General features: G+C 42.9%; 1 protein-coding gene across 4 annotated transcripts in view; it reads left to right on the top strand.

The window, feature by feature from the left end:
• The window catches only part of LOC309531157 (trifunctional purine biosynthetic protein adenosine-3-like), a 31,974-nt gene that overhangs the window by 1,367 nt on the left and 4,340 nt on the right, over positions 1-26,267 (top strand). The window contains exons 1-22 of one of the 4 annotated variants that reach the window (XR_014219114.1): positions 960-1,072; positions 4,271-4,415; positions 5,419-5,514; positions 6,429-6,603; positions 7,431-7,542; positions 8,380-8,448; positions 10,344-10,469; positions 11,746-11,833; positions 12,179-12,264; positions 12,732-12,900; positions 13,209-13,440; positions 13,757-13,851; positions 15,316-15,425; positions 15,852-16,050; positions 17,147-17,398; positions 17,866-18,018; positions 19,410-19,613; positions 20,443-20,592; positions 22,878-23,008; positions 23,304-23,445; positions 23,701-23,816; positions 25,310-25,579. Coding sequence is in view for 3 of the 4 variants with exons in the window: in XM_082220487.1 (XP_082076613.1) it covers positions 1,001-1,072; positions 4,271-4,415; positions 5,419-5,514; positions 6,429-6,603; positions 7,431-7,542; positions 8,380-8,448; positions 10,344-10,469; positions 11,746-11,833; positions 12,179-12,264; positions 12,732-12,900; positions 13,209-13,440; positions 13,757-13,851; positions 15,316-15,425; positions 15,852-16,050; positions 17,147-17,398; positions 17,866-18,018; positions 19,410-19,613; positions 20,443-20,592; positions 22,878-23,008; positions 23,304-23,445; positions 23,701-23,816; positions 25,310-25,543 (3,156 nt within the window). In the remaining variant the exon portion in view is untranslated. Of the gene's footprint in view, positions 1-959; positions 1,073-4,270; positions 4,416-5,418; positions 5,515-6,428; positions 6,604-7,430; positions 7,543-8,379; positions 8,449-10,343; positions 10,470-11,745; positions 11,834-12,178; positions 12,265-12,731; positions 12,901-13,208; positions 13,441-13,756; positions 13,852-15,315; positions 15,426-15,851; positions 16,051-17,146; positions 17,399-17,865; positions 18,019-19,409; positions 19,614-20,442; positions 20,593-22,877; positions 23,009-23,303; positions 23,446-23,700; positions 23,817-25,309; positions 26,153-26,267 lie in introns of those variants that run through there. The other 3 variants (XM_082220487.1, XM_082220488.1, XM_082220489.1) reach the window with 3 other exon arrangements.

Genomic DNA, 26,267 nt, shown 5'->3' on the forward strand with positions numbered 1-26,267 from the left:
CCTGGAAATTGCAGGATTGGGATATAGATAGAGTATCAGCACTGTGGGACAGCAGCACAGGAAATTTTGATTTCTTTGTAAAGGTGGTAACAACGGATCACCACAATGAAACGGATCACCACAATGAAGAGACCAAGAAGGGGTCTCTTCAACTCCATATTGTAAGAATATAAATACATGCTCAGACATATACCCCATAGGGATGTTGGTGGGTACATGTCAGAGTTTGACGTATTAGGTTTCTGTATAGAATTCTCAGATATGCAGAAAAGTTACTCAATGCCTCAAATTGGTACCTATATAATAGAAATAACTCCAAAATAGCCCCCTTTCTAATCAAAACATTCCTCTGGGTGGTGATATGGATTATCTTTAATATAGAGTATGTTGTGTATATGTCGGGGACAAGCACATTTTGAGAGCTGGCATTGGGTAGTGGGGGCAACCAAATCCCTCTCAGCCGGTGCTGATGGGACAGTCACTACTGCTCAACCTAACCTACTTCATAGGGTTGTTGTGAAGGGAACACCCTGAGCTCCTTGGAAAAAGGAGGGAATAATGGAGCTAATTTGAATGGTCCATGCGTTTGCATGATCAAACTGCTCTCTTGCAGCATTTTCATTTATAGGAATTATATCCTGCCCCTTATCACAAGTTATCTTGGGGGAATGGGGTGTCATAGCAATCCAAAATTTAAGTCATTGGCCAATCCATTTCACTCACTCACTCACTCACTCACCCCTTCCCCTCCATAGCTCCCTTTTAAGTCGTGAAAGAGAGAGCAATTTCTCCCCATAATTTAAATTATGTTTTTGGGGGAAATTGAGCTTGGAAAGAGCACAACAATATGTTCTCCAAGGCCAGTTCCTCCTCCCACCCACAGCTGCTTGCTTATCAGCCTGCTAGTCTGGCTGACTGAGAGACTTTCTATTGTTGACATTCCTTGTCAGTAAAAGGATGTACAAACTTGCGGCTCCCTGACAATTTTTGAAGATTGTGTATGTGGGGTGAGGGGCAGGGGGTGAGCGTTTTTCAGAAGGACATTTTAACAGCCCAGTATTTTTCTGCAAAGGTAGGAGGTTCTCTGGTTGCATCCTGTTCACTTATACTTCATTATCCCTTGCTTACACATCCACATGCCACATTCTATTGGACATTTATATCAACTGGCTATAATACTTTTTTTAAAAATCATTTTCAAATTTGATTGGCAAAGAAATATAAGGTACATTTTAAAAAGAAATATAAGGTACATTTTAAAAGATGTGGGGAAAGGTTTACTCAGAATGGGACTTTGTCCTGTACCTATCATTCTAATACAAGATAAACAATGTGCAGCCTTATGTTAATGTGAATAGAGAAATTAATATTAATTATGGCATTCATCATAGTGAATGATGGATTGGTTTTCAATGTAGTTCTTCACAATTAATTTTGTTAAAACTTTTTTTTAATGAGATATTTTTTAAAAATTCCTAAATATATTAAGTGAATATTAATACAATCAAGTAGAAAATTCTGTTGTTGTGATAGAGCTACTTGTTACATTTGTTAGAAGATAGAAGCCTTCTACTTGGTCGTTCTTTAAGTCTTCTTCAGAACATTATATCTTGAATCCCTGGCTTCTATATATTATTCAGCAAACTCATTACAGAGGTAATGTTGACATATTTCACAGTATTTTAATTATGTATCTTCTTGGCAATAGCTGCTTAATGTCAACAGCATATTTCTTAAAGGTCAATTGATGTGTGTCTCTCCCCCTCCCCCTTGGCATTTATAGTTGCTTGTTCCCATTTCATATCAACAACAAGGGCACTAAATGAAGGTGTGATGTTATTGAAATAAGTAAAAAAAAATAAATGAAAAAATTCTATTGGGATAGTTAAGTATATTGTTTTTTCCAGACAACATCCCTCTTGGTTTCTTCTTCTTCTTATTTTTGCTGCTACGTATTTTGAGAATTGCAGTATGAAAAGCAATGCACAGCAAAACTGCACACTGCATTGATGCCTGTTTTGCAAGATGCATAACACACAACCACATCCATTTTTGCACTTCAGCTGTGATGCTGTGTGTGTGCCCCTTTGGCTATTTGTGCTAACAGTCCTTGCATCTTGGGTGAATTAGATTGGAATTTTCACTTAGTTTCTGGAGTTCAAAGGCTTTATTCATGCAGGAACTATTTACAGCAGTGGTTTTCAACCAGTGTGCCATAGTACAGTGGGGTGCCTTGAATAATGGTCAGGGGTGCCCCGGGCAAAACTGGCCTCCATCCCTTTTTTCTTCCCTCACTCTTCTGATATCCTCTTGTGTCTCTACCTCCCAAAGGTTTGCACAGCTCTTTGTTGCATCAGCCCTGGCTACAAGCTCCCCGGGCAAATGGTGCCTCTGGGGCTGGCCAGGGGTGCTTCCCAGGCCCCTGTAGGGCACTGTAAGGAGGCACCTCACTTTGGGGCAGGGGGGCAGCTCAAAGATTATGGTGGCAGCTGGGGGGAGGGGAGAGGAGAGGAGGATGAGGGAACACTCACAAGGGAGGGTGTTTGAAAAAGGGTGAGAGGCTGCCAGCTCTGCAGTCAAGGCATGACATAACTGGGCTCCTGAGCCCCACAGGGGTGCCACAGAAAGAAAGTAGTTAGTCAAGGGAGCCGTGGACTCAAAAAGGTTGAAAACCTCTGATTTACAGTATGAGAGGAGATGAGAGCAAATAGCATCTTGTATCAAAAAGCTGCGAAAGAACAATACACAAAATAGCTCAGCTTTTAGGGGTGAAATTAACTCAGACAAATCAAAGACCACAAGCAAGTGCTCAGAAGAAGGAAATTATTTGTTTTTTTCCAACAATTTGTCAGAGCAGCAAAGTGTGCAGAAGCACAAGCTGTTCACATTCTGATCTCTCAGCGGTTGATGAAATTACCAGAGTGGGGACTTCAGAGATCCAGTGTGGTGTAGTGGTTAGAGAGTCAGACTAGAACCTGGAAAACCAAGGTTCAAATGCCACAAAGCTCGCTAGGTGGTTTTTGGCCAGTTGTGTTCTCAGCATTTTTTGAAAAGATAAACACGAGGGGAGAATTGTGTGTACCAAAACCTTGGAAAGCCACTACAAGTACAGTACAGAGTAAACAGAACTGAGATAGATGGATCATTGATATGACTTGGTGCAAGGCAGCCTACTATAACTTACATATTTCAAGGAAGGTAAGATAAGTAGGTTCTTGCCTCTTACAGTGAACTCCTATAGATACCTACTCAGCAGTAAATTCCACTGAGTCCAGTGGGGCTTACACTCCAGTAAGCAGGTTTAGGATTGCAGCCTTAAAGACATTACAAATACTGATTTATGTTTTTGCTTATTCTCTACCAAATGGACAATTGGTATAAAATGCCTGTAGCTGCTTCAAATGCTTCCGTTTTAGAGGATATTCACCATTAATATGATGCCATTTTAAAATGTAATGTGTAATGTGTGAGATGGCTCTGCCAAACATCTAAACATCTATGTGGGGCTGCCTGTGAGACTGACCCAGAAACTCCAGCGGGTGCAGAATGCTGCAGCGAGACTCCTTACGGGGTCTTCGCTGCGAGACCACATTCACCCGGTGCTATACCAGCTGCACTGGCTCCCGGTGGAGTACAGGATCAGGTTTAAGGTGCTGATTTTAACCTTTAAAGCCCTATACGGCCTAGGACCCTCGTACCTACAGGACCGCCTCTCCTGGTATGCCCCACAGAGAAACTTAGGGTCTTCAAATAAAAACATCTTGAAGGTCCCAGGCCACAGAGAAGTTAGGCTGGCCTCAACTAGAGCCAGGGCTTTTTCGGCTGTGGCTCCGATCTGGTGGAACACTCTGTCACAAGAGACTAGGGCCCTGCGGGACTTGACATCTTTCCGCAGGGCCTGCAAGACAGAGCTGTTCCACCAGGCCTTTGGCCAGAGCACAGCCTGACTCCCTCCTTTGGCAATCTTCGCGGAGCTCTGGCCCAATGGTTGCCAGTGGCTTGATTTGAATTAATTTTATAATGAATGATTTTAGAGTGTTGTTTGTGCTGTACTTTTGTACTGTTTTATTGTTGTTAGCCGCCCTAAGCCTGGCTTCGGCTGGGGAGGGCGGGATATAAATAAAATTTATTATTATTATTATTATTAAATTTGCCTCAGTTTAGAAGTCAGTTTCCTCATAAGTAATTGGTTTGCCTTCCAAATAAAAATGCTAATGATTGAGGCATTAGACCTATAAATGACAATGTACCTCTTATTTTGCGTATCCAGATGGCTGATCGAGTGCTTGTGATTGGCAGCGGGGGCAGAGAACATGCTCTGGCTTGGAAATTGGCACAGTCTCCACATGTGAAACAGGTACTGGTTGCTCCGGGAAATGCCGGTACAGCTCATGATGGGAAAATCTCTAATTCAGGTGAATACCTTGTAGTATTTGGTGACTTTTCCTGCATTGGATATATTTTAATGTATTTGAATGGTCATACAGTGGAGAAACACACCCACGCCACCTTTCCAAAACAGTGTATAATGTATTGCATAAATGTAAAGGCTGGGTGAGAAAAATCAATGCTTCAAACATGTCTGACTTTTTATTTTAACTCAGCAGAATACATATACAAAATGCAAGCTCTACAGCAGGGGTAGTCAACCTTTTTATACCTTCTGCCCACTAATGCATCTTTCTTGATGGTAAAATTTCCTTATCGCCCACCAGTGCTCGATGGAAGGAGGATTCAGCTTGTGCCATAGAACCCCTACTGCCCACCTAGAATCCTGAAACGCCCACTAGTGGGTGGTAGGGATCAGGTTGACAACCCCTGCGCTACAGGATAAAAAATTACAAGACATTCATTGAATCTGTGATGCACTTTAAGTTCTGCAGATCGGGGATGACTGACTGACCTTGACTGCTTATGAAGGAGTTGGAGTGTGTAATCAAACATGTTCAGCCCCTGAAACTCTTACCTAGATAACAAAGTGGTTTTTGGAAACACAATTTTAGTCAATTTCTGCTTCTGCAGATGGCCACATGCCCATCCTACATTGCTCAGCCTTTTAAGGGGTGCGTGCCCAACCTATTCCTTTCTAATGGGAGCCCAGAGGGCAGGGCACTTGTTGGATCAACGTCTTAGCTTGTGTAGCCATGCCTTGCACCTTCAACCCTTGTCTTGCTTATGTACTGTACTGCTTAGAGCATTAAAGTTACTGTGGGAGCCAGGGCACATAGACTTTTGATGTAAGTTATCTTGGGATCTAAGCTACCAAATTCTTTATTGCAGATCCATATGCACAACTATATCTTTATTTAACATATTGAAATAAATCTTTATCATGTTTTCCTTTTGTGGTTCCTGAAGCCACATAACTGTCATACATTTTGGATCCTGGTATTTAATATTATTTATTATCTATTTCAGGGGTTTTAACTAGCAACCATACTATCCTAGCCCAGTTCTGCAAAGATCATAACATTGGGTTTGTGATTGCTGGACCAGAAGCTCTCCTTGTGACAGGTAAAGTTAGAGTAACTCCTTTCTTGGGGGGAAAACAAGTGCTCTAGATTAAAAAATAAGGGTCCAGTCTTAGGTAGCATAGGAACCCAGTACAGTATTTGGTATCATCAAGTGGAGAGCAAAATGGGTTTTGAATAGCTGGGGTTTTTTTGCAACTGAGAAACAGCCTTTCTTCTTCTTCTTCTTCTTCTTCTTCTTCTTCTTCTTCTTCTTTTTCTTTTTCTTTTTCTTCTTCTTGCCTTTTTGAAACTCTGGACAGTGTGATTCCTACTAATAATCCCACAGGTAGATAAACAGCAGCCAGCAGCCCCTTGTATGAGCATATGCATGTAGCATATTGGAACATTACATAAAATAACTCCTTTGCTAGACCAGAGTTCATATTGATGTAGATTCTATTTTAAAAACCATTGCGTTACAGTTGTACCTCGGGTTACAAACACCTCAGGTTACAAACACTTTGGGTTACAGGCTCCACTAACCCGAAAATAGTACCTTGGGTTAAGAACTTTACCTCAGGATGAGAACAGAAATCGCATGCTGGCGGCGAGGCGGTAGTGGGAGGCCCCATTAGCTAAAGTGGTACCTCAGGTTAAGAACGGACCTCCGGAACAAATTAAGTTTGTAACCAGAGGTACCACTTTATTAGGCATTGAAACATACTTTGGCTACAGGTTTGATAAGTTAATTATAGATGCAGGCAGACTTTTTAAGAGAGAGTTCAAGGTGACATGATAAACTGCATCATTTTTTGTTTCTGAACTATAAAGCCCCAAGCTCACCAGTATAATAATTTTAGTTGCTCTTTTAGCTCTTTGATACCATTCTGAGACTGGCAAGCAGTATTAATTAAAAAAAAAAAATCTGAATTCCATAGCAAGCTTTGTCTGAGCCTTTCAGTATTTTGTTGTTAGGAATTGTTGATGACTTGGTAGCGGCTGGAGTTAGATGTTTTGGACCTACAGCCAGGGCAGCACAACTGGGAACAAATCGAAGTTTCGCTAAGGTCTTTCTTGATCAACATGGAATTCCTACAGCAAGATGGAATGAATTTTTAAATCCGCAAGACGCTTGCACTTTTATTAATAGGTAAGCATTATTTTCTCCATTAGCTTACGCTCTTTAGAGTTGATGGTATAGCTTTTTCGTGAATTAAATTAAAAAGGGACCCCAAATGTATTGAAAATTGTTGATGAATATTGTAGAATGGCCAAAAATTGACAAGTTTACTGTTCTAGATCTCAGTCTCTCCACGTTCACCCTCCACTTTCTCTCCCTCACTACACCCTAGACTTCTTGGTTCACCTGCTCCCTCCACAGCTAGGCTCTGCTTGCAGATCACAACCACAAGGCTCCGCAGTCAGCTACTGGGTCCCAGAAAACAGGGGGCACTTCTTCCTCTTATTTATTCATCAGCCTTGACTACAACAGCAATTTTTTTATTGGTTGTTTCTTTTTTCCGGGGGGGATACCAAAACAAAATAAGGAGGGTGCTAAAGCCTTTCACAATGTTTATTCCTTAGATACTTCTAAAGAAGGTTTAAAGTGCAGTAATTTATCAGGGTGAATTTTCTCCTCACACCTTTAATCACTCTAAGCAAGGCTGCATCTCATACTTAGATGGGAAACTTCCAGAGAGGCCTAGCCCAAGCCTTCCCTGAAGAAAGGCTGGATAAAGTTTAGAATATAAGTAATTAGAATATTTTCATGTAGCTCAGTATTGCCTACACAGACTGACTTTAACTCTCCATGGTTCTCTCTCAGCCTTGCTTGGAGATGCGTTAAAATTCTTCTTTCTCTAAAATGTTGTGTTCCAGAGAGTCCAGGAACTATTTTTTTTTTTCAAAAGAGGAAATTTTTGACCATATAATGAAAAGGAGTGATTTTCTTCTAATATGCTCTATCTTAATTTTAAGTGCTGCTTTTCCTGAATTGGTGGTAAAGCCTAGCGGCTTGGGTCCTAGAAAAGAGATAATTATTGCGTCCAACAGAGAGGAAGCCTGCAATGCAGCGCAAGAAATTCTGCAGGTGATTTATGCCTCTTTGTTCAGCTGTTGTGTGCTTTAATTTCGTTTATCATGGTTTTTTTATGTAAGGAGAAATCTTACACTCAGTAGTTAGATTGTAGTCCAACCCCCTGCAGTGCAGGAATATGCAGCTGTATGTTTGTAAGGTAAGGTAAATGGGGATGCGGGTGGCACTGTGGTCTCAACCTCTGAGTCTCTTGGGCTTGCCAATTGCAAGGTCGGCGGTTCGAGTCCCTGCGATGGGGTGAGCTTCCGTTGCTCTGTCCCAGCTTCTGCCAACCTAGCAGTTCAAAAGCATGCCAGTGCAAGTAGATAAATAGGAGAAGGTAAACGGCATTTCCGTGCACTCTGTTACTCAGCACGGTGTTCTGATGTGCCAGAAGCTGTTTAGTTATGCTGGTCACATGACCTGGAAAGCTGTCTGTGGACAAACACCAGCTCCCTTGGCCCGAAAGCGAGATGAGCGCCCCACCCCATAGTTGCCTTTGACTGGACTTAACTGTCCAGGGGTCATTTACCTTTTACCTTACCTATGTTTGTATTTTGGGTAGGTTTTTTCTTTTACCGTGACATTGTGCAGTGACGTAATTATATAATATTTTAAATGGTGTTCTGACGTACAAAAACCAGTTATATGTTTAACCTGCAAATTGTCACACCTCATAAAGATTTAGTAGGGATTCTACTCAAGTAGAATGTAGACTACATGAAGGTTTACAGGTGAAGAAAAAAAGTGACTTTATTGGAAATGCTCTAAAAAAGAGCTTTCTCGTTAAAAATGGAAGATGGAATGAAAGTAGAATCTGACCAGTGGATTTTTTTTTCTTTTTTAACGCAGGGCAATGTTTTTGGAGACACCCAAGATACCGTAATAATTGAAGAGCTTCTTAAAGGGGAAGAGTTTTCTGTGCGTTTTCATTAAGTATTGCAGTCAGAGTTACCTTGTATTGTTTTTGTATAGTCCACAAACTTTATTAATAGAAATAGCCAAGGCCAGCCTGAGGCCACCTCATTACCTGAGGTGGTAACGAGCCCAGAGAGGAGCAGTTGGGGCATTGGAGGCAGCAGCAGAGGAGATACTGGTGGGAGACTGAGGAAGCATTGAGCAACAAGTATAGGACGTGGCGAGCAATACACTCCTGGGTCCCCTGGGTCTGCTGTCCCACGCAGCTGCCCTCAGCCTGCTTCCTGAGGCAACTACCTCACTGAGCCTCATGGATGGGCTGTCCCTGACTATAGCAACGTGGTTCACTTAGCATGAAGCACAATGTTAGTACAACATCAGCATTATTTGATACTATTCAGGGGCGCCGACTTATAAAAAATATTGGGGGAGCCCGCGAAAGCTCATGAATAATAAATAAGCTCATGAATATGCAGATAAAGTGGCGCCGCCTCCTCGTGAGCGAATAGGGGAGAGCGTACTGCGCCTATTAATCAGCTCCGAAGGAAATTGGGTGGAGCTTTTGCTCGGGAGGGAGGGCAGGAGGCATGCAGCCCGACCCTGTGCATTTTGGGCTGGGGGAGGGGCGGCGGTGGCGCTCTGCTGGAGGGGCGCCCGAGATTATTGGGGGGGCAGAGCCCCCCAAACGAATTTTTGAGGGGGCTCGGGCCCCCTCAGGCCCCATGGAGTCGGCGCCTATGCTACTATTTCCCAGTGTGGTTTAGTGGAAAGTTTGTTGGACTGGGAAGATGTAGATTCAAAACTCAACTCTGCCATGAAGCTTACTGGGTCACCCCGGGCTACTCACATGGTCTGAGCCTAACTGCCTCCCAGTTTTGTGGATAAGAATAGGAGGCCCATAAATCCTTGGGGAAAGGGCAGGGTAAATTCCAGAGGAACCACATAACTTGCTGAACCACAAGGAGTTTTTGAGCTTTTGGCTGCTAATTGGGTGTCTGATGAGAACTATCAGCAAATATAGGGATTTTATTGTGCATTGTTATCATAGTTTTTAGCATGCTGTAAACTTTGATACACAATAATTAGTATTTCCTTCAAGGGATACTAAGGGGACTTGCTTTGCAAACCTTTGCAGGGTAAAATACAGGCAGGATTTTCAAAGTCAGCAGTTTCAGGCACAGAAGGGGAAGGCACAGAAACACAGCTGGATACTTCTGCTTTTCTTCCTTGTGAAGCAATTGGTAGTGACCTGCTGCACAGACTTTCATCTCCCCACAAGGATTCCAAAGAAAGGAAAAGAGACTTGGTGACTGCTTGTGGATTTGGGGGAGGAAGGAGCTAACAGATCTGCCTAAGGCATTTTCTTGCCTGAGATGAAGGACAAGATGGTCCCAATTCCATGCACAGAAGTCAGACAGATTGGCAGCTGAATCTTACAACACCAGCAACAGGACAGCATTCTCCATTGCATCTGAGGATAGCAGGCTACCTTAGGGAGTGTGGGGCAAACAATGCATAGCTCACACAGCTTTTTCCTTCAACAGATCACCGCTCTCTGCCTCCCCCGGTTTCTGCTGCCAGAGGCAGCTTCCTTACTCTGCCTAGTGGTAGGGTGGACTGTGGCAGTCAGAAGGTGGAGGAGTAGAGAATAGCATGGGCCAACTTTTCACATGGTAACATCGACTCTGTGACCTTAGCTACAATTTATCTGCAGCCATTAGCTGGTGAAAATGTTCACCTCTGTGTGGCGAAAAGCTCTTGCTAATTTCAGCACTGCTGTGAAAGGCAGGACTTCAAGGACTGAATTAATAAGAGAGAAACTTATGCATGTTGATGTATAATGTGTGTGATTTTAGTTTGTTATATTTGTTGCTCAGTTTCATGTATTTTCTTCTCAGTGCTTATGCTTTGTGGATGGAGTCACTTTTGCTCTCATGCCACCAGTCCAGATCCAAAAGCGACTATCTGATGAAGACTGGGGTCCAAGCACTGCTGGAATGGGAGCTTATGGTCCAGTACCTCAGGTGCCAACAAGTTTTATTCACTATCTGCTTAGGACTCCATATGCCTTTCCCCTGGAAATCATATAGTCTGATTTCTAAGTAATTTCTTGAGTGATGCTTTCAAATCTTTCTGGGTAATCCATGACAACTGTTGACCTTGGAATAATAATGGACATAGGCGTCATCTCCTGGACCCCCGCTCTTTTGCCCTCCCAATTTTGTTGGAGGGGGGCAACCCCAAATGAAGAACGCACGTGTCATTGCTTCCCCTCCAGTCTTCTGTACAAGTTGGTGCATCTGTTAATGGAAAATCATATACAGTGGTGCCTCGCAAGACGAAATTAATTCGTTCCGCAAGTTTTTTTGTCTTGCGGTTTTTTCGTCTTGCGAAGCACGGTGTTGGGAAAGTTTTAGAAAAGCTTCAAAAATCACCAAAGGCTTCAAAAACCTCAAAAAAGGCTACCACACCGCGTTCTATGAGTTGCTCCTCGAAGTCAAGTCGCAACTGTATTAACGGTGTTAAGGAAAAGGAAACAAACTTGCAAGACGTTTTCGTCTTGCGAAGCAAGCCCATAGGGAAAATCGTCTTGCGAAGCAGCTCAAAAAACAAAAAACCCTTTTGTCTAGCGAGTTTTTTGTCTTGCGAGGCATTCGTCTTGCAGGGCACCACTGTAACAAGATTCTAGCATGCTAATGCTGTGCTGACAAAGGTGTGTTGTACTCCACAGTCATACTTCAGAAGCACATAAATTGGTATTGAATGTGAAATTTAGCAGCTTGATAATCTCGGCTCCATCCCCCCCCCCAAAGACTGCAGGTGTAAACCTGATAGTGTGTGGGGAACTTTCAGCAGATGACAGGGAGGGCTCTAAGCAGACTCTGTAGGAGTCAAGGGCAAGACTTTGTTGGCCTCCATGGAGTTGTCTGTCCTTCCGTGTGACTAGCAGAATTAAAATAAATTATTCTAAGAAATGGACAATACATGTAATCGATGCAAACTAGAGAATGGTGTGAAACTCTAATGTTTATTTTTGTTGCTCAAGTATGCACTTCCTTACAAGGGTTGCCCTTGTAGATGATGGCAGGAAGACAGATGGAGACAAAACATGAATTAGTTGCCTCTGCCTTTCATTGGCTTTGGCTCCATCTACTGTTGGTCTTTGTGTGAACAATCCCAATGGGAACCAGCCCCTACTGGTGTTCAGTTACTTTTTTATCACTATGTTTTGATTTTTTACACTGAGGAAAACATTGTCATAAAGCAGTCTCCATGTGTCCTTCTCCTGTTGCTCATTAGATTTCTGAAGTCCTTCTAGAAAAAGTTAAAGGTACACTTCTTCAACACATTATCAACAGCATGAAGCAAGAAGGCATATCTTATGTAGGTAAGAAGTTACACTCAACATCAAGTTCCTTGGGAATGATCATTCTCTCATATGACATTACCCCGTCTGATGTTTATGTTTTGGATTTTCATCATATTGAAAACTCATTCTTGTCTTCATGTAACAACTTACTATTTTTTTGAGTCTTGCTTAATGAATGACAACTTCTGGAGGAGTTGTTTTATGAATGGAGAACTTGATCTTCTACCAATAATAATAATAATATGCAGAATTTTTAAAAATGCTTCATTTCATCTCATGCCTTAGTCTAGCTGTATGCATTTTAAAGACACGTTAAAATATATACTTTGATTTTGTTATCTATAATTCTCTGATTCCTTTCAGGTGTGCTGCAGATAGAATTAATGCTTACCAACGATGGTGTGAAAGTCTTAAGTTTTGATTGCTATTTTGGTGACCCCCAATGCCAGGTAAATCAGAGATACACAACCTAATCCTGTGAACCACCAAGACAGCAAATTAATATTTCAGATTGCATGTAATTTCTGCTCCGGCAGCATAGCATTAGAGTTTGTAGTGCTGCATGGTGGACATTGTGAGTTAACAAAAGAAAAGCCAGTGTAGCACAGCAACTAAACGGAATCAATATAGTCTCTGTGCTATGCTACTCTCTCCTTTGAGGAGTTCACAGTAGTATAATCTCCCTGCAGTCAAATCAGATTGACTGCTGCAAACTTTATCCAAACAAATCAGGACAAACGCTCTGTAAACAGGCCATCTGGTTTAAGGCTTGCTTTCTAACTTGTAATCACTGTAAGCTAATTGCCACTGGGTTTTGGAAATAGAAAAGCATTGCAAAAGCAGTGATTTGAACTAGATATAGTTGCTGAATCGTATATAATCGTATATAAAATGCCACCTATGTCCACTTTTGCAGGTGGTTGTTCAGCTTCTTAAAAATGATCTTTATGAAGTGATCCAAGCCACTATTGATGGCAGGCTCTGCAGTTCCATGTTGGCTTGGTCAGAGAATTGTACTGCTGTGTCGATTGTCATGGCAAGTGAAGGGCATCCGGAATGTTCTAATCAGGGCAAAGAGATCACTGGTAATTCTTTTTTATTCTGAACAGTTTAATTACAAGGTACAATGAATAATTTCGCTTTATGTTTTCTGACAGTCATTATTCCTTTTTTAAAAAATACCACAATAATCATCTTTCAGTTACAGTATTTTGAATTATTTACTAAATGTATTTCTCGTTAAATGTTTCAACAGGGAAACTTAAGTGAAATGTGAAGTGTGGACTTTCCACTGATATTTTGAGACCCTGTGAAATGACAATACAACAACCTACATCTATAGAATATGTTCTAAATATAATAATTGAGCCCATTTTCCTTTCAATTTTTGTAGGGCTCCTTCAGGCAAGAGAGCTAGGCCTGGAGATCTTCCATGGAGCTACCATAGCAGTGGATGACAAAGTGCTGGTTAATGGCAGCAGAGTCCTGACAGTAACAGCCATGAAGGAGGACCTTGCGTCAGCGCTTGAAGTTGCCTACAAAGGACTGGCAGCCATTTATTTCCAGGGTGCAACTTATCGAAAAGATGTTGGTTATCAAGCTATGAGGTTTCTCAGACAGTCTGCGTATGTAAACATAGGCACTGGCAGATCATGCGTGCTAACCCAATGTTTATTATTTTGCCCAGGATCAGAGGTGGATTTAAGGGAACATGACTGGTTCACCCGCACTGGGTGCCCAGCTGAGAGGGTGTGGCAGAGGCGCTGCAACAATGCCTTAGACTGGAAGGCAAGAGGTGGGGACGCACACACCACATTTTGGCATCGCACAGGGCACTACTGGCATTTGAAAGTCCAAAGTCTGCCACTGCCAGGATTCTCTTGCAATCACAATCGTAACTGAAAAATGTTTTAACAACCGTGACGTGTGCTTCTGTTTTAGGAGTCCATCATATGAAGACAGAATTGCAGATCCTATTGTTTGCAATGTCTTGGTTCGCCCACCTAACCTAACAGCTGCAAGTGGTTCCAAATTAGGTAAGGGTCTGATGAAGTGATGAATTCCCAAAGGATTTTGAAGACCACTTCAGTTTTTCAAATTTATTCAATGTGAACCAAACTATTAAATGGATATACTAACCAGCTTCTGGCAAGAGCTCACTTCATTGTCCTCCCTTATCCTCAGAAGTTATTGCTGATTGCCTATCAGCAGTTTTCTCTTGTACAAAGAGTAGCAGGAGAATTTATGTATGATTAGGGCTACAATGTTCAATTGACTAAACTTTAGGAAATTAACTGATTAAAAACATTTACTCAACTGACTAGATGCCCCTAATTAATTTGACAGCAGGGGTGCTAATTTGAATAAAATATTGGGGGGCGGGGCAGATAAGCCCCACCCTGCCTAATCAATCACATGATGCTGTGCACACACACCATTTGAATGGCAATGCCCATCAACCTTGGGGGACTTGGCCCCCTCAAACATTTTATTGGGGGTGAGGCAAAGGACCTCAACCCCTAGGAGTTGGCTCCTATGTTGGACAGCATATATCCATATCATTTTACGTATCTAGCTTTTTTTTGTTATAAAACTTTTTTGTAAAACAATTACAGGTGGCAAATGCCATCACATAATAATCGTTCTCACTTTCCCCTCATACAGGAGAGAGAGCATCTTCTGATATGATGCCTGAGATGCATCATCTAAAAACAAAGAAAATAAGCTTCTTGCTTTAGAAATGTTGTTTTTACCCATGGGGAGAATTAATTGATAGCGTAAGAACATAAGTAAAGAACAAAGGTCCATCCAGTTGAGTATTTTGTTCATAGTGGCCAACTAGATGTTTGTGGGACATGAGTGATAGCCCTCTCCCCCTGCCCCATGTTTCCCAGGAACTGATATTTATTCAGAGCCATACCAATAGTGATACTAGATGTGGTATAAAGCCATCATAATTTTTAGCCATTGATTAATCAAGTAACTAAAACAAATACAATAAATCAATTAAAAATATTTAATTGGGATACGGCTGTCATGATCTTTGTATGGAACTTCAGACTGTTATGGACTATTTCTGCTTTTTGTATGCTGCTCTGTTGCCCCCACCTAATTTGTCAGTGCAGGCAATGTTTTTATGTATGGAAATGTCAACTTATCTCTTTTCTTTTTGCTTCACATATTGTAATAGCTGAATGGAATGTGTAAACACCTGCCTGACTATGGTATCATATTGCACATGGGGCTGAATGTGAAACCTGGTGCTCTGCTTTTGCTTCTGTTAGCAACTGCGGTAGCCTCTGCTGTTTTCTAAAGATATTCTATATAACTAGAATCTAAAACAGAAACAGGAAGCACTCCTATATTCCGACCTTTTGCAACATCTCAGCCTTGTCTCAGTAATCTATTGCAAACATGAGGATTTGCAAGGGGGAGTAGTAATAGGTTTTCAGTAGCAGTGCTGCTTCCCACAATGTTTTTGACTTCTGTGTATCTTTCAGGCAGCTGTGGGCATCGGGGGAGTGTTTCTGCCTTCTTTGATTTGAGAGCATCTGGTTATAATGATCCCATTCTAGTATCCCGAACTAAAAGCATTGGGACAAAAATGAAGGTAAACCAAGGCATGTCCCTACTGTAGCTTGTGCTATGCCCATGCTTCTTGTGATGTATCATTTTTCCATGTGAGACCACAAAGCTACACTGGTCAAATCAAGATGGAACAGCCTTTCCATAAACACAGAAGTAACTGGCACTTATAAATGTTTCAGATCAATATAATTATACAATGTTGAGCTTTCTAAGCTAGCCCCTATAGAACTTGAGATGTACTAAGCTGAATGCATCCCAGCTGTCCTATATGGCGATCCACCCCAAGCGCCTGCCTTTTGCTTGGCATCAGTTGCTCATATAGGAAAAGAACATCCCTTGAGCCTTTGGCTACAGCAAGACCAGTGTCTGAAGCTGCCTAAAGTAATATTTTATATCGGAGTAATGCATTCACATTAAAATCCCAGACTGATTCCCTTGTTCATTACAGATTGCCCAGCTGTGCAATAAACATGACATGATTGGTCAGGACTTGGTGGCCATGTGTGTCAATTCTGTCCTGGTTCAGGGAGCTGAGCCTCTCTTCTTCCTTGACCATTTTGCCTATGGAAAATTGGATGCTGCTGTGACTCAGTCAATAAGAGATGGGATAGATGGAGCTTGCAAACTGGCAGGATGTACTCTTCTGGGTATGACCATGTCTCAGTATTTCTCTTCTCAGTTTTGAAATTTCTTCTTTGTGTCCTAGGAGCTGTAAGTTGTAGTGGTAGCATAAATTTCCAATTGAGCTTGAACATTATTTGGGGGTTCTTCCAGATGAAAAAAAGAGAAAACAACCCTGGAAAAACATTGCCCAGGTCTGGGCTGGCACCATCAATATCATGTTCCCATTTTATAGAGGGGGAGCAGATAAGACTTGCTGTGATGCAAATAGCTATGCTTTCCAGCCCTTCACTAATATATATTAGAACTAGAAGCCTTGTCACCAACATTGCTCAGAAATTCTAAGAAACAAAAAAAGATGCAGTTTTGAAATTAGTGATTAAACTCAGTGCAGTTTTGTAAGGTTCATCCCACCATCTTGATTCAAAATATAATTGTATGCATACATAAACAAAAACCTGCTATTTGATCTTAGAAACCCTCATGCAAAATTGGGATCCAGTATCTTAAAAGGTGCCCAAGTGCACAGCGAGCAAACTAGAATTGGTGGAGAGGCTGTAGAAACTGTTTGTTTCATGCCAGCCTTAACACACAGAGGATGGCAAGATCAACACTGGGTGGTACAAGTCAGCAGTAGGGTCTCTGAAATGGTGATGCATGTGACTTGCTGGTGCATCTGTGTCTGTTGTGTGGCATATGTGCAGGCTTTGGAGGCACATGCACACACCCTGCTGAACATTTTTATTTTGTACCAATATGAGCATCTTTCTTTCACTTCCCTAAAACCAGATGTTAGGAATTATTCCAAAATTCATCAGTGCTGTAGATGGATGGATGAAAATAGGCGTATATTTATTAACACCCTTAATAACATGCAATCTTAAGCATACCCAATGTCGTCCCCCCCCCCCCGCAAAAATGAGGTGTTGGTACTCATACGTTGATAAAAGTGCTGTGTTTGCCAAAGCAAAATGGCTGCCATAGACTGGGGGGGGGGAAGAGGTGACGGTACTCCATATTTGTGCCTGCTGCACACAAAGCACTGAGTATACCCATATAGAATGCAAGTTCCATGGGCATTTATGGTATTTACTGCTGTTGGTTTCTCTTCCTTTTTCCTAGGAAGAGAGACCAGTGAAATGTCTGGCACCTTTGCACCTGGAGAGTGCAACCTGGTTGGCTTTGTTGTTGCTGCTGTGAAACAAGAAATGGGATTTCCACAGCAGGAGAAGATTGTCAGTGGTGATCTCCTCATTGGCATAGCTTCTTCAGGCCTTCACAACCAAGGATTTAGTCTTGTGAGGAAGATTCTTTTAACATCATCCCTACACTATTTCTCTTCTGTTCCTGGTGGATGTGGTCCCCAGACTTTAGGTATATCTGCTTCCCCCAATTTCTTACTCTGAACATTTCTTGTAAATTAATACCATGCACTTATTATTTTCCTTCCTTCCTTCCTTCTTTCTTTCTCTCTCTCTCTCTCTCTCTCTCTCTCTCTCTCTGCTGTATATAATTGCCTGATTTTGAAGCCATTGCACACTTCTCGGCTTTAGTTCTCCATCATGATTTTTACTGCACCTTTTCCCCACAGTGTCTTCAGAGACATCCTTGTTGTCCTTCTCCATAGAAAGAAACAAAGGAGACCTTATGACAGCCTTCCCCAACCTGATGCCCTCCACATATTGTGGGGCTGGGGCTGATGGGAGTTGTAGTCCAGCAATATCTGGAGGGCATCAGGTAGGGGAAGGCTGCAGCTTGGTGAGGCAGGAATCTTGTCCTGCTTATTATAAGATTGTATGAATGATTTTCTCTACAGTTTAAAACTTCTCATACATTCACAGGAGAGCAGTTGCTAACCCCATCCAAAATCTATAGCAAAACTCTGCTGCCTGTACTCCGTTCAGGAAATGTGAAAGCCTACATCCACATTGCAGAAGGTGGGTTGCTGGGAAGCTTTTCTACAATCCTTCCTGAACAATTTAGTGTGGTTTTGGGTAAGTAATTTTTGTTCTTGTTGTATTATCTATAGGTAATATACACATGGTTCTTTTTTAGCATGACATTAATAAAGGCGTTTTGGAAACTAGCCATATGCACACACCCTCAAGTAAACCATCTTGGCTGTGAGTCCTGGAAGACTGGCTAGGCCCTGCCTTGTGTTACTTTTTCCACTTGACCTGGGAGGGCAGGATGCTGACTGACTCCAGCTACGAAACCTTAGGCTACAGAGCAGACTTTGGGACTGGGGTGTTGTTTGAGGGGGTTGTTGATGTTGTTGCTATTCGTTATTTGAATCTTTATTTTATATCTTGTGGTTTATGTGGAATTTGTTCAGTTTGGCTGTGTAATTTTTGTGTTTTATTTATTATTTATGACTACTTTTGTTATGCTGCAGTTGTGTGTGGGTTTTTTCATGTTACAAGCCACCTTCAGCATGGTTTGAACTGCAGAAAGACAGCATGCAAATAAAATTATGTATGTATATATGTAAACATGTATCTGAAATACTTCTGGCCTAAACGCTCCAAACAGAAGGCAAGCAAGATGGGATTTTTCCCCCCTCTGCCCCTCTGAACAGCAGTCACCAGTGGTGTGTATATCATGACCTTCTTGTCTGGGACCCAGTATTTCTTTATCTGGGGCAATTGACTCCAAACTCCATATAAGTTTTCTGACTATTCATTGAGCCAAGAACCAACACCACGGACAGCTCATTGTGGGGCTTTGGTTTGAAGTCAGGCCAGAGCCAAAATTGATTTGAGATTGTTGCTTCAATTTGGTATGCAGCCAATGGATGTTTAAATCAGGAGCCCCCAAAGTGATGTTCTCCAGATGTTGCTGGACTGAACAACTACCATCCCTGAACACTGACCACAATGGATCACCTGACGGAATTAGAATCCATCAGGAGGGCACCACATAGGCCCCCCCATTTTAAATATTCCTGTCAAGCCACACCTTCTTAAAGGAGCCTTGCCTAATAACAAGAGACTGCACTTTCTTATGCCAGCATGTGCTGTGTTGAAGGTGAAATACCTCTTCCAGATCCTGGGCTTAGTGGGGTGGAAAGGAGAGTTTTCAGTTCCCAGTGGGGTGATGCGTGCAAGTCTAAAAGAGCTACTTTCTAAGGGACAGTGTCTGGAATCCTCACTGTGTCCTGGAGCCCCTCCTCTATAGAAGTGTCTGGAGGGGCTGATTATTGTCTCCTATAGCATTGGAGGAACCGAATATTCTCCTTCCTAGGAGTCTCAAATGCCTATCTTTTGCTGGATTGTATCCAATATTGCTAATGAGAGTTGAGGTTGGAAGGATGAACCTGTGCCATGGCTTTAACAGGGATGGAATTAAGGACAGTGTTGTTCTTTACAAATTCAATTATTTGTAGATGCTCATAGTTGGACTATTCCTTCAATATTTTCTTGGCTTCAAGAAGAGGGAAGCCTTTCAGAAGTGGAGATGTCTCAAACGTTTAACTGTGGGATTGGTGCTGTGCTGGTGGTACAAAAGGAGTTTGCTGGACAGATTTTGAAAGATCTCCAGAAATACGAGGATGCGTGGTTGATCGGGAAAGTCATCCACCATCTTGCAGGTTATTGCATTTCTTATTCAGACATACAAACAGCTTAAAATCCAACAAAAGCATTTAAAATGTTCTAAGGCTTCAGTTCTATACCAATTTATATGAGAGTGAGGCCCATTGAAAATGATGGTGTTTACTTCTGTGTAGACATATACAGTATAGGAGTGCACTTTAATTTGTAGACATACATAGGGTTGCACTGAGATTTGGACCGTAACTGTATTAAGTTTCTGCAGCTATGTAACTTAACTTGGGTAGCAGGAGTAAATTCAGCACCTCTCTTCTGTTCCTGCTGCTGCCACACCACAGTCAGAACAAATCAAAGTCTAGGTTGCTATGCTTTCTGAACCCAGACTCATGGCTTGTTTTCACCAAGCTGTGAGTGGTAACCAAGGTTTGTTCTTGGTCATGCTTGTAATTTACTTTGGGGAAACAAGCCATGAACCTGTGTTGTTTGGACAACACAGCAAGCTAGATTATGACTTGTTCTGTGCATGGCATCAGCAAGAGTGGGAAAGGAGTTCTGAAAGAACTTGTTCACATTAAACCATAGTTTGTTTTAAACTATGGTATAATATGACATGTGAACTGGGCCAATGTTTAGTTTGTATTTAGGTGTCCATTTGCCAGTCCTGCACAATGAAGAAAAAAAAATGATATGAAAACACCAATTAATTAAAGGTTATTTGCTTTCAACTCTTTTGTAGGATTAAGAAGAACAGCTTTCAACTGGATATTATAGACATTCCTATCCCTTTGGCAGTTTAGTTTTCCAATGTATGTGCTTTTAGCTACTATATATTAAGCGTGTGCACTGAATTACCTTTCCTTTATTCAGGGTGTTCTCGTGTAGTAATCAAGAATCTTCTTGAAGCATTGATGCAAAACAAATATCCATTTATGAATAATCTTTCCAATGTGGACATCCAGATCCAGACCACATGCAGAAAAAGCAAAGTGAAAGTAGCTGTTCTTATCTCGGGAATGGGTGAGCTTGCAGTTGCTACAGCACTAAATAACCATCTCTGCAATGGAGATTTTGTGGGAGCATGTAGACTTTGATATATTAGGGCAAAATTGCTTGTGTGAACTTACATCTGATTGAAGGTGCCTTATAAGAATCACTCAATATTAATAGAACTGATTGTTGTTAATATGCAGATAGTTCTTATATTAATTGCATTTTTGATCAGAATTGAAATGCAGTCGGACCCGATATCCAAATCTTGCATCACACCACATCATTCAAATTTACATTGAAATTATGTTTAATATTGTATCCTTGCTGATAATCTCAACAACATGGCCATGAAACATCCTCATGTTTTAAGGACTTCTAAGCAAGCCAGATTGGGACAAACTAGGAAGATGATATGAAGGGGGAAACTCTTCTGTCTTTGACTTGTTTATGTTTTAATTTCTTTATAAAAAATATTTGTATACTGCAATTCCATAAAAATAAATCAAAGTTTATCACAATTATTGAAAAATGTGCAAGCACGCTTTAGTTGCCAGGGCAATTTACAAGAATTGAAGAATTATCCATACTGGTTTATTAAAAATAGGCAGAAAAGCATGTTTCAGAAACTTTCCTACACATGCTCACTTGGGAAGAAAACCCCATTAAACTAAATGGGATTTACTTTGGTTTAGAAGTGGATAGAATTATCTGTACGTTATGGATTAACTGGGAATAAGAGTAGGGGGAGAATATTAAGAATGTTATGAAGATATTCACTAGAAGCTGATCATAAAAAACACCAAAACAACAACCAACAACACAGAATCATTAACTGAATATCAGAAATTTATCATCCAGCTTTACCGTGTTATTGTTAATTTTGATATATTAGGTGATACAGAAACTTTGTAGAACAAAATGAGGTATATGCAGGCCTTGGTATTCTGCCTGAATATAACAGAGAGCCCTCTCTGCTCCAGCCTCAAATATGCAAAGTTCTGATGGTTACTACAACCATTTATACAACATGAATGTTACGTATCACAAATCTTTCCTTAAAAGCACAGGAATTCTTAAGCAATTGTATAGTCAAAGAGCTAAAATGCAGTGGCAACCTATGTAAAAGGTTGACAGAGAACATGGGTTTGTTAGTTCACAATGATATTATAAGTGCATACTTTGGAGCGGTCACTTGCTGTTTCCCTGGGTACATGTTTGCGATGTCTACTAGAAACTGGCTGTGTCTTAATCCAGTGTTTCCCAACCGGTGTTCCGTGGCACACGAGTGTGCCGTGAGACGTTGCCTCGTGTGCCGCGAGATGCCTGGAGGGAGGCGGGCGAGTCGGGCGGCGAGAGGCAGGGCGGCGGCGAGGAGAGACCGCGCCTCCTGCTGCTGCCTGGTGCTCCTCCTCGCAGCCGGCAGCGCTGCCTGGGCGCCTCCGCGCGACTCTGCCTCGCTGGGTTTGGTCTCCCAGCAGAGATGGGTCACACGCGCACCTCCCTCCCTCCCTCAGCCTGCGCGGAGGGAGAGCCAGAGAGAGGCATCGCTCCTGCGCGGCGGGAGAGGGAGCAGCCGGAGGGCTCCCCCAAACGAACGCATGGGACCGGAGGGGAAATCCTCTCCGAGGAGGATTGAGCGCAGCCGAGAGAAGCCTTTCGAGGAGCTGCCGTGTCCCCTGGAAACCCCCTTCCCAGCTCTGCCTGCCTGCCGTGGGGCTCGTATCGCCCTTTAAAGGGCGCGGGAAACTAGAAATGTGGGGACTTGGGGTTTTCCTCAGGCTGAATTCCGAGCTGAATTCCGAGCGAGGGATTGAGGGACGGCGGCAACTGAGGCGGCGGCGAGGATCCGCGTCGAGCCGGGGGCGGCTCCGCGGTGGTGGTGCCGAGCGGCGGGGCAGTGCGTGCAAAAGGGAGGAGCGCGAGACAGCGGAGGAGGAGGAGGCCGGCATGTCCGGGCAGCAGCAGCAACAGCAGCAGCAGCAACTCCCGGCGACGGCTCCTCAAGCCCCGCCGCCGCCCCCTCCTCCGCCCGCTATCGCCGCCACCACCACAACAGCCGCCGCCGCCTCAGTTGCCGCCGTCCCTCAGTCCCTCGCTCTGCTGCCTCCTCCCACCCCCAAAGCTTGGAGGTTCCCCGGCAAGGGGAAGGGAAAAAACTTTCACTTTTGTGCGTCCCTCCCGGCGTGACGCTGCGCGCTGACGTCACGGGGCGGGGCTTTAATGGTGGTGTGCCGCGAGATTTTTTTTCAGTAAACAGGTGTGCCGTTGCCCAAAAACGTTTGGGAAACACTGTCTTAATCTTCCCATTTGAGGTACAAGCCTGACAGCACTTCTCGGATATGCAAAAGAGCCAGCAAGCTGTGCCCAAGTAGTCCTTGTCATCGCCAACAGGTCTGGGGTGGAAGAACTGAAGAATGCAACCCTGGCTGGCATCCCCACCAGAGTAAGGAGAACATTGCATTATAATTTCATGCCCAAAAATCCCACATTGCCGGAAAGTATCTTCATTTATCACATTTCTCTGCAGAGTACCACCCCATGCCTCATATTTAGATAAGTATTCTTAAGACAATTATGTCTACAAGTAAAAAAAAACAAAAAACATCTAGAACCTCGTTTGTATAAATTTAATGTAAATGTTGAGGGTCTTCAAAAGGTTGCCCGTGTTCTTCAGTTTTGATTTGCACGGTGCTTGGAAGTTTCTTTTCTTGCCCCATCTTTTGCATTAATTCTTGTAGGTAATTGACCATAAACTGTATGGAAGCAGATCCGAATATGAAGGCACACTTGACAGAGTCCTTGAAGAATTCTCTGTGGAACTGATTTGTCTGGCAGGATTTATAAGAGTTTTGACTAGCAACTTCCTTAGGAAATGGAGTGGTAAGCAAGTGGAACAAACTATTGTTGAATTAAGTTTTTTGTTTTTGTTTTTAATTGCTCAGAAGGGCTGACAGCTGCTGAGGATTCGGCATGTATAAGGCAAACTAGGATCATAAGAATTTCCAGGCTGGCTTCATATACTCAATCCAAGCGGTGATTTTCAATTGGTGATCTGCATGCGGGGCTATCGTTTCCATTTTGCACATCCTTGTTTGTCTCTTTGATATGTCTGAACAGGGGTTTCATTAATTCTAGGGAAAATTTTGAGCACTTATCCATCACTTTCACCATTAACTAAAGGAGGAAATGCCCACAAGCAGGCACTCTCATCTGCATACGAAATTGCTGGCTGTACGGTCCATTTTGTGCTTGTAAGTATCTTCCTGTGAATAAAGAAAACACCTCTTTCTGTTTTCTGCACACCTGCAAATAATTCTCATTCTTGACACAGGCAGAGATGGGGTATCTAGGTCAGAGATGGGGTTTTTTTGTGATCCTCCTGATATTATTGGGCTACACTTCTAATCATTCCTGGTAATTGGCTATGCTGGTTGTGGCTAATGGGAATCCCAACAACATTGGGAGGGCCACAGGTGCCCTATCCCTGAGTTTGATGTTATTTAGAGTAACTACCTTCTAGTTATAAATGTTGCCTTGACCCCCCCCCAAAAAAAAAGACTGTGTAATATTGCTATTCCTCCAATTTGCTTTGAACAAAGGAATCAGTTCACTAAAGCAGGCATAGGCAAACTCTGGCCCTCCAGATGTTTGGGACTACAGTTCAAATCATCCCTAGCTAACAGGACCAGTGGTCAGGGATGATGTGAATTGTAGTCCCAAACATCTGGAGGGCCGGAGTTTGCCTATGCCTGCACTAAAGTCTCTGAGACCTCCCTGTTCCTGGTGACATATGCCTACACCTTGTTCTCCTCAGCCCTTGATGGATGTTTTCTAGCTGTTGTAACAGCATTAACTCCAAGCTCATTTATATTGCAATAAATGCATGACCTGTTCATCCAGAAGGAAGTCCCCTTAAGTTTAATGGTGTTATTCCCTTGAAAGTGGGATTAGAACTGCAACCTTAACTGCCTTCTTGAATACACACCTCCAACCACCAATTCCTGACCTGCCCCTCTGCCTAGTTGTATTACCCATTTGTCTTCCTGCATGCCATTTCTAAGGACCTAACTACAAGGGACGCGGGGGGCGCTGTGGGTTAAATCACAGAGCCTAGGACTTGCCGATCAGAAGGTCGGCGGTTTGAATCCCCGCAATGGGGTGAGCTCCCGTTGCTCGGTCCCTGCTCCTGCCAACCTAGCAGTTCGAAAGCACGTCAAAGTGCAAGTAGATAAATAGGCTTCCCGCTCCGGCGGGAAGGTAAACGGCGTTTCCGTGCTTCTCTGGTTCGCCAGAAGTGGCTTAGTCATGCTGGCCACATGACCCGGAAGCTGTACACCGGCTCCCTTGGCCACTAAAGCGAGATGAGCACCGCAACCCCAGAGTCGGCCACGACTGGACCTAATGGTCCTTTAACTACAAGTGACTGTAAAGATGAGATGAACAACTAGGTGTCATTTTTTAAAAAACCCAAATACCCAGGGTGTGTGTGGAATTGTTATCAAGATCACTTTAAAAAGTGGTTGCTACTTATATCATTAAGGTTGGGTGTAGTTTGGGGCATAATGTGCTCCTCAACCCTTTTCAACCTGCCACCTGTCCTTTGTATTACAACTTAAATTTCTGCTAATCTTTTCCAGGCTGAATTTCAGTAACACTACTCTCCCCCAAGCACTTTCTGCTTCTGTTGCTCTTCATGTGGAAAGTCACCTATCTTAATGGAATCTCTCTTTCTTTCTCTCTGGAGGATACTAGTCTCGAAGCAGTAATCTTACAAGAGCCCGTCTCTGTGAAGGCAGAAGACACGGAAGAGACCCTGTCAGAAAAGGTCAAAGAAGCAGAGAGCCGGGTATTTCCTGTTGCCCTGCAGCTGGTTGCCAGTGGAATGGTGCAACTAGGAAAGGATGGCAAAACCTATTGGAAACGAGAGAGTCAGGAGCTGGTCCATCAAAAGGAAAGGCAGAATTGCTCCTCCTCTTAAACTTTCCTATGAGCAGCTACAATGCAGCAATGAATAGTGACAGTTAAAATAATTAATGCTGAAACTGTCAAATTCCTCTTATCCAAGTGCTTTTCCTTTGCTAAAATCAGGGCATGGGGGGTCAATATTGGTTCTCCAAGTGAGGAAAGCATGCTCAATGGACACAATATGGGGCTTAATTAGCTTCAGGGCAACCTAGGTGGTGATTTTACTCTCCCCCTGACTCCATGAAATTTATGTGCATACCCCACCAGATAATAAGCATTAGGAGGGGAAATCTCTGGCACCAACATAGGTAAAGATAAAGGGACCCCTGACCATTAGGTCCAGTCGTGGCCCACTCTGGGGTTGCAGTGCTCATCTTGCTTTATTGGCCGAGGGAGCCGGTGTACAGCTTCCAGGTCATGTGGCCAGCATGACTAAGCCACTTCTGGCGAACCAGAGCAGCGCACGGAAACGCCGTTTACCTTCCCACTGGAGCGGTACCTATTTATCTACTTGCACTTTGACGTGCTTTCGAACTGCTAGGGTGGCAGGAGCTGGGACCAAGCAACGGGCGCTCACCCCGTTGCGGGGATTCGAACCGCCGACCTTCTGATCGGCAAGTCCTAGGCTGAAGCTGAGGCTCCAATACTTTGGCCACCTCATGAGAAGAGAGGACTCCCTGGAAAAGACCCTGATGTTGGGAAAGATGGAGGGCACAAGGAGAAGGGGACGACAGAGA

This window comes from Podarcis vaucheri, assembly GCF_965113315.1.
Source record: "Podarcis vaucheri genome assembly, chromosome: 4".
NCBI lineage: Eukaryota > Metazoa > Chordata > Lepidosauria > Squamata > Lacertidae > Podarcis > Podarcis vaucheri.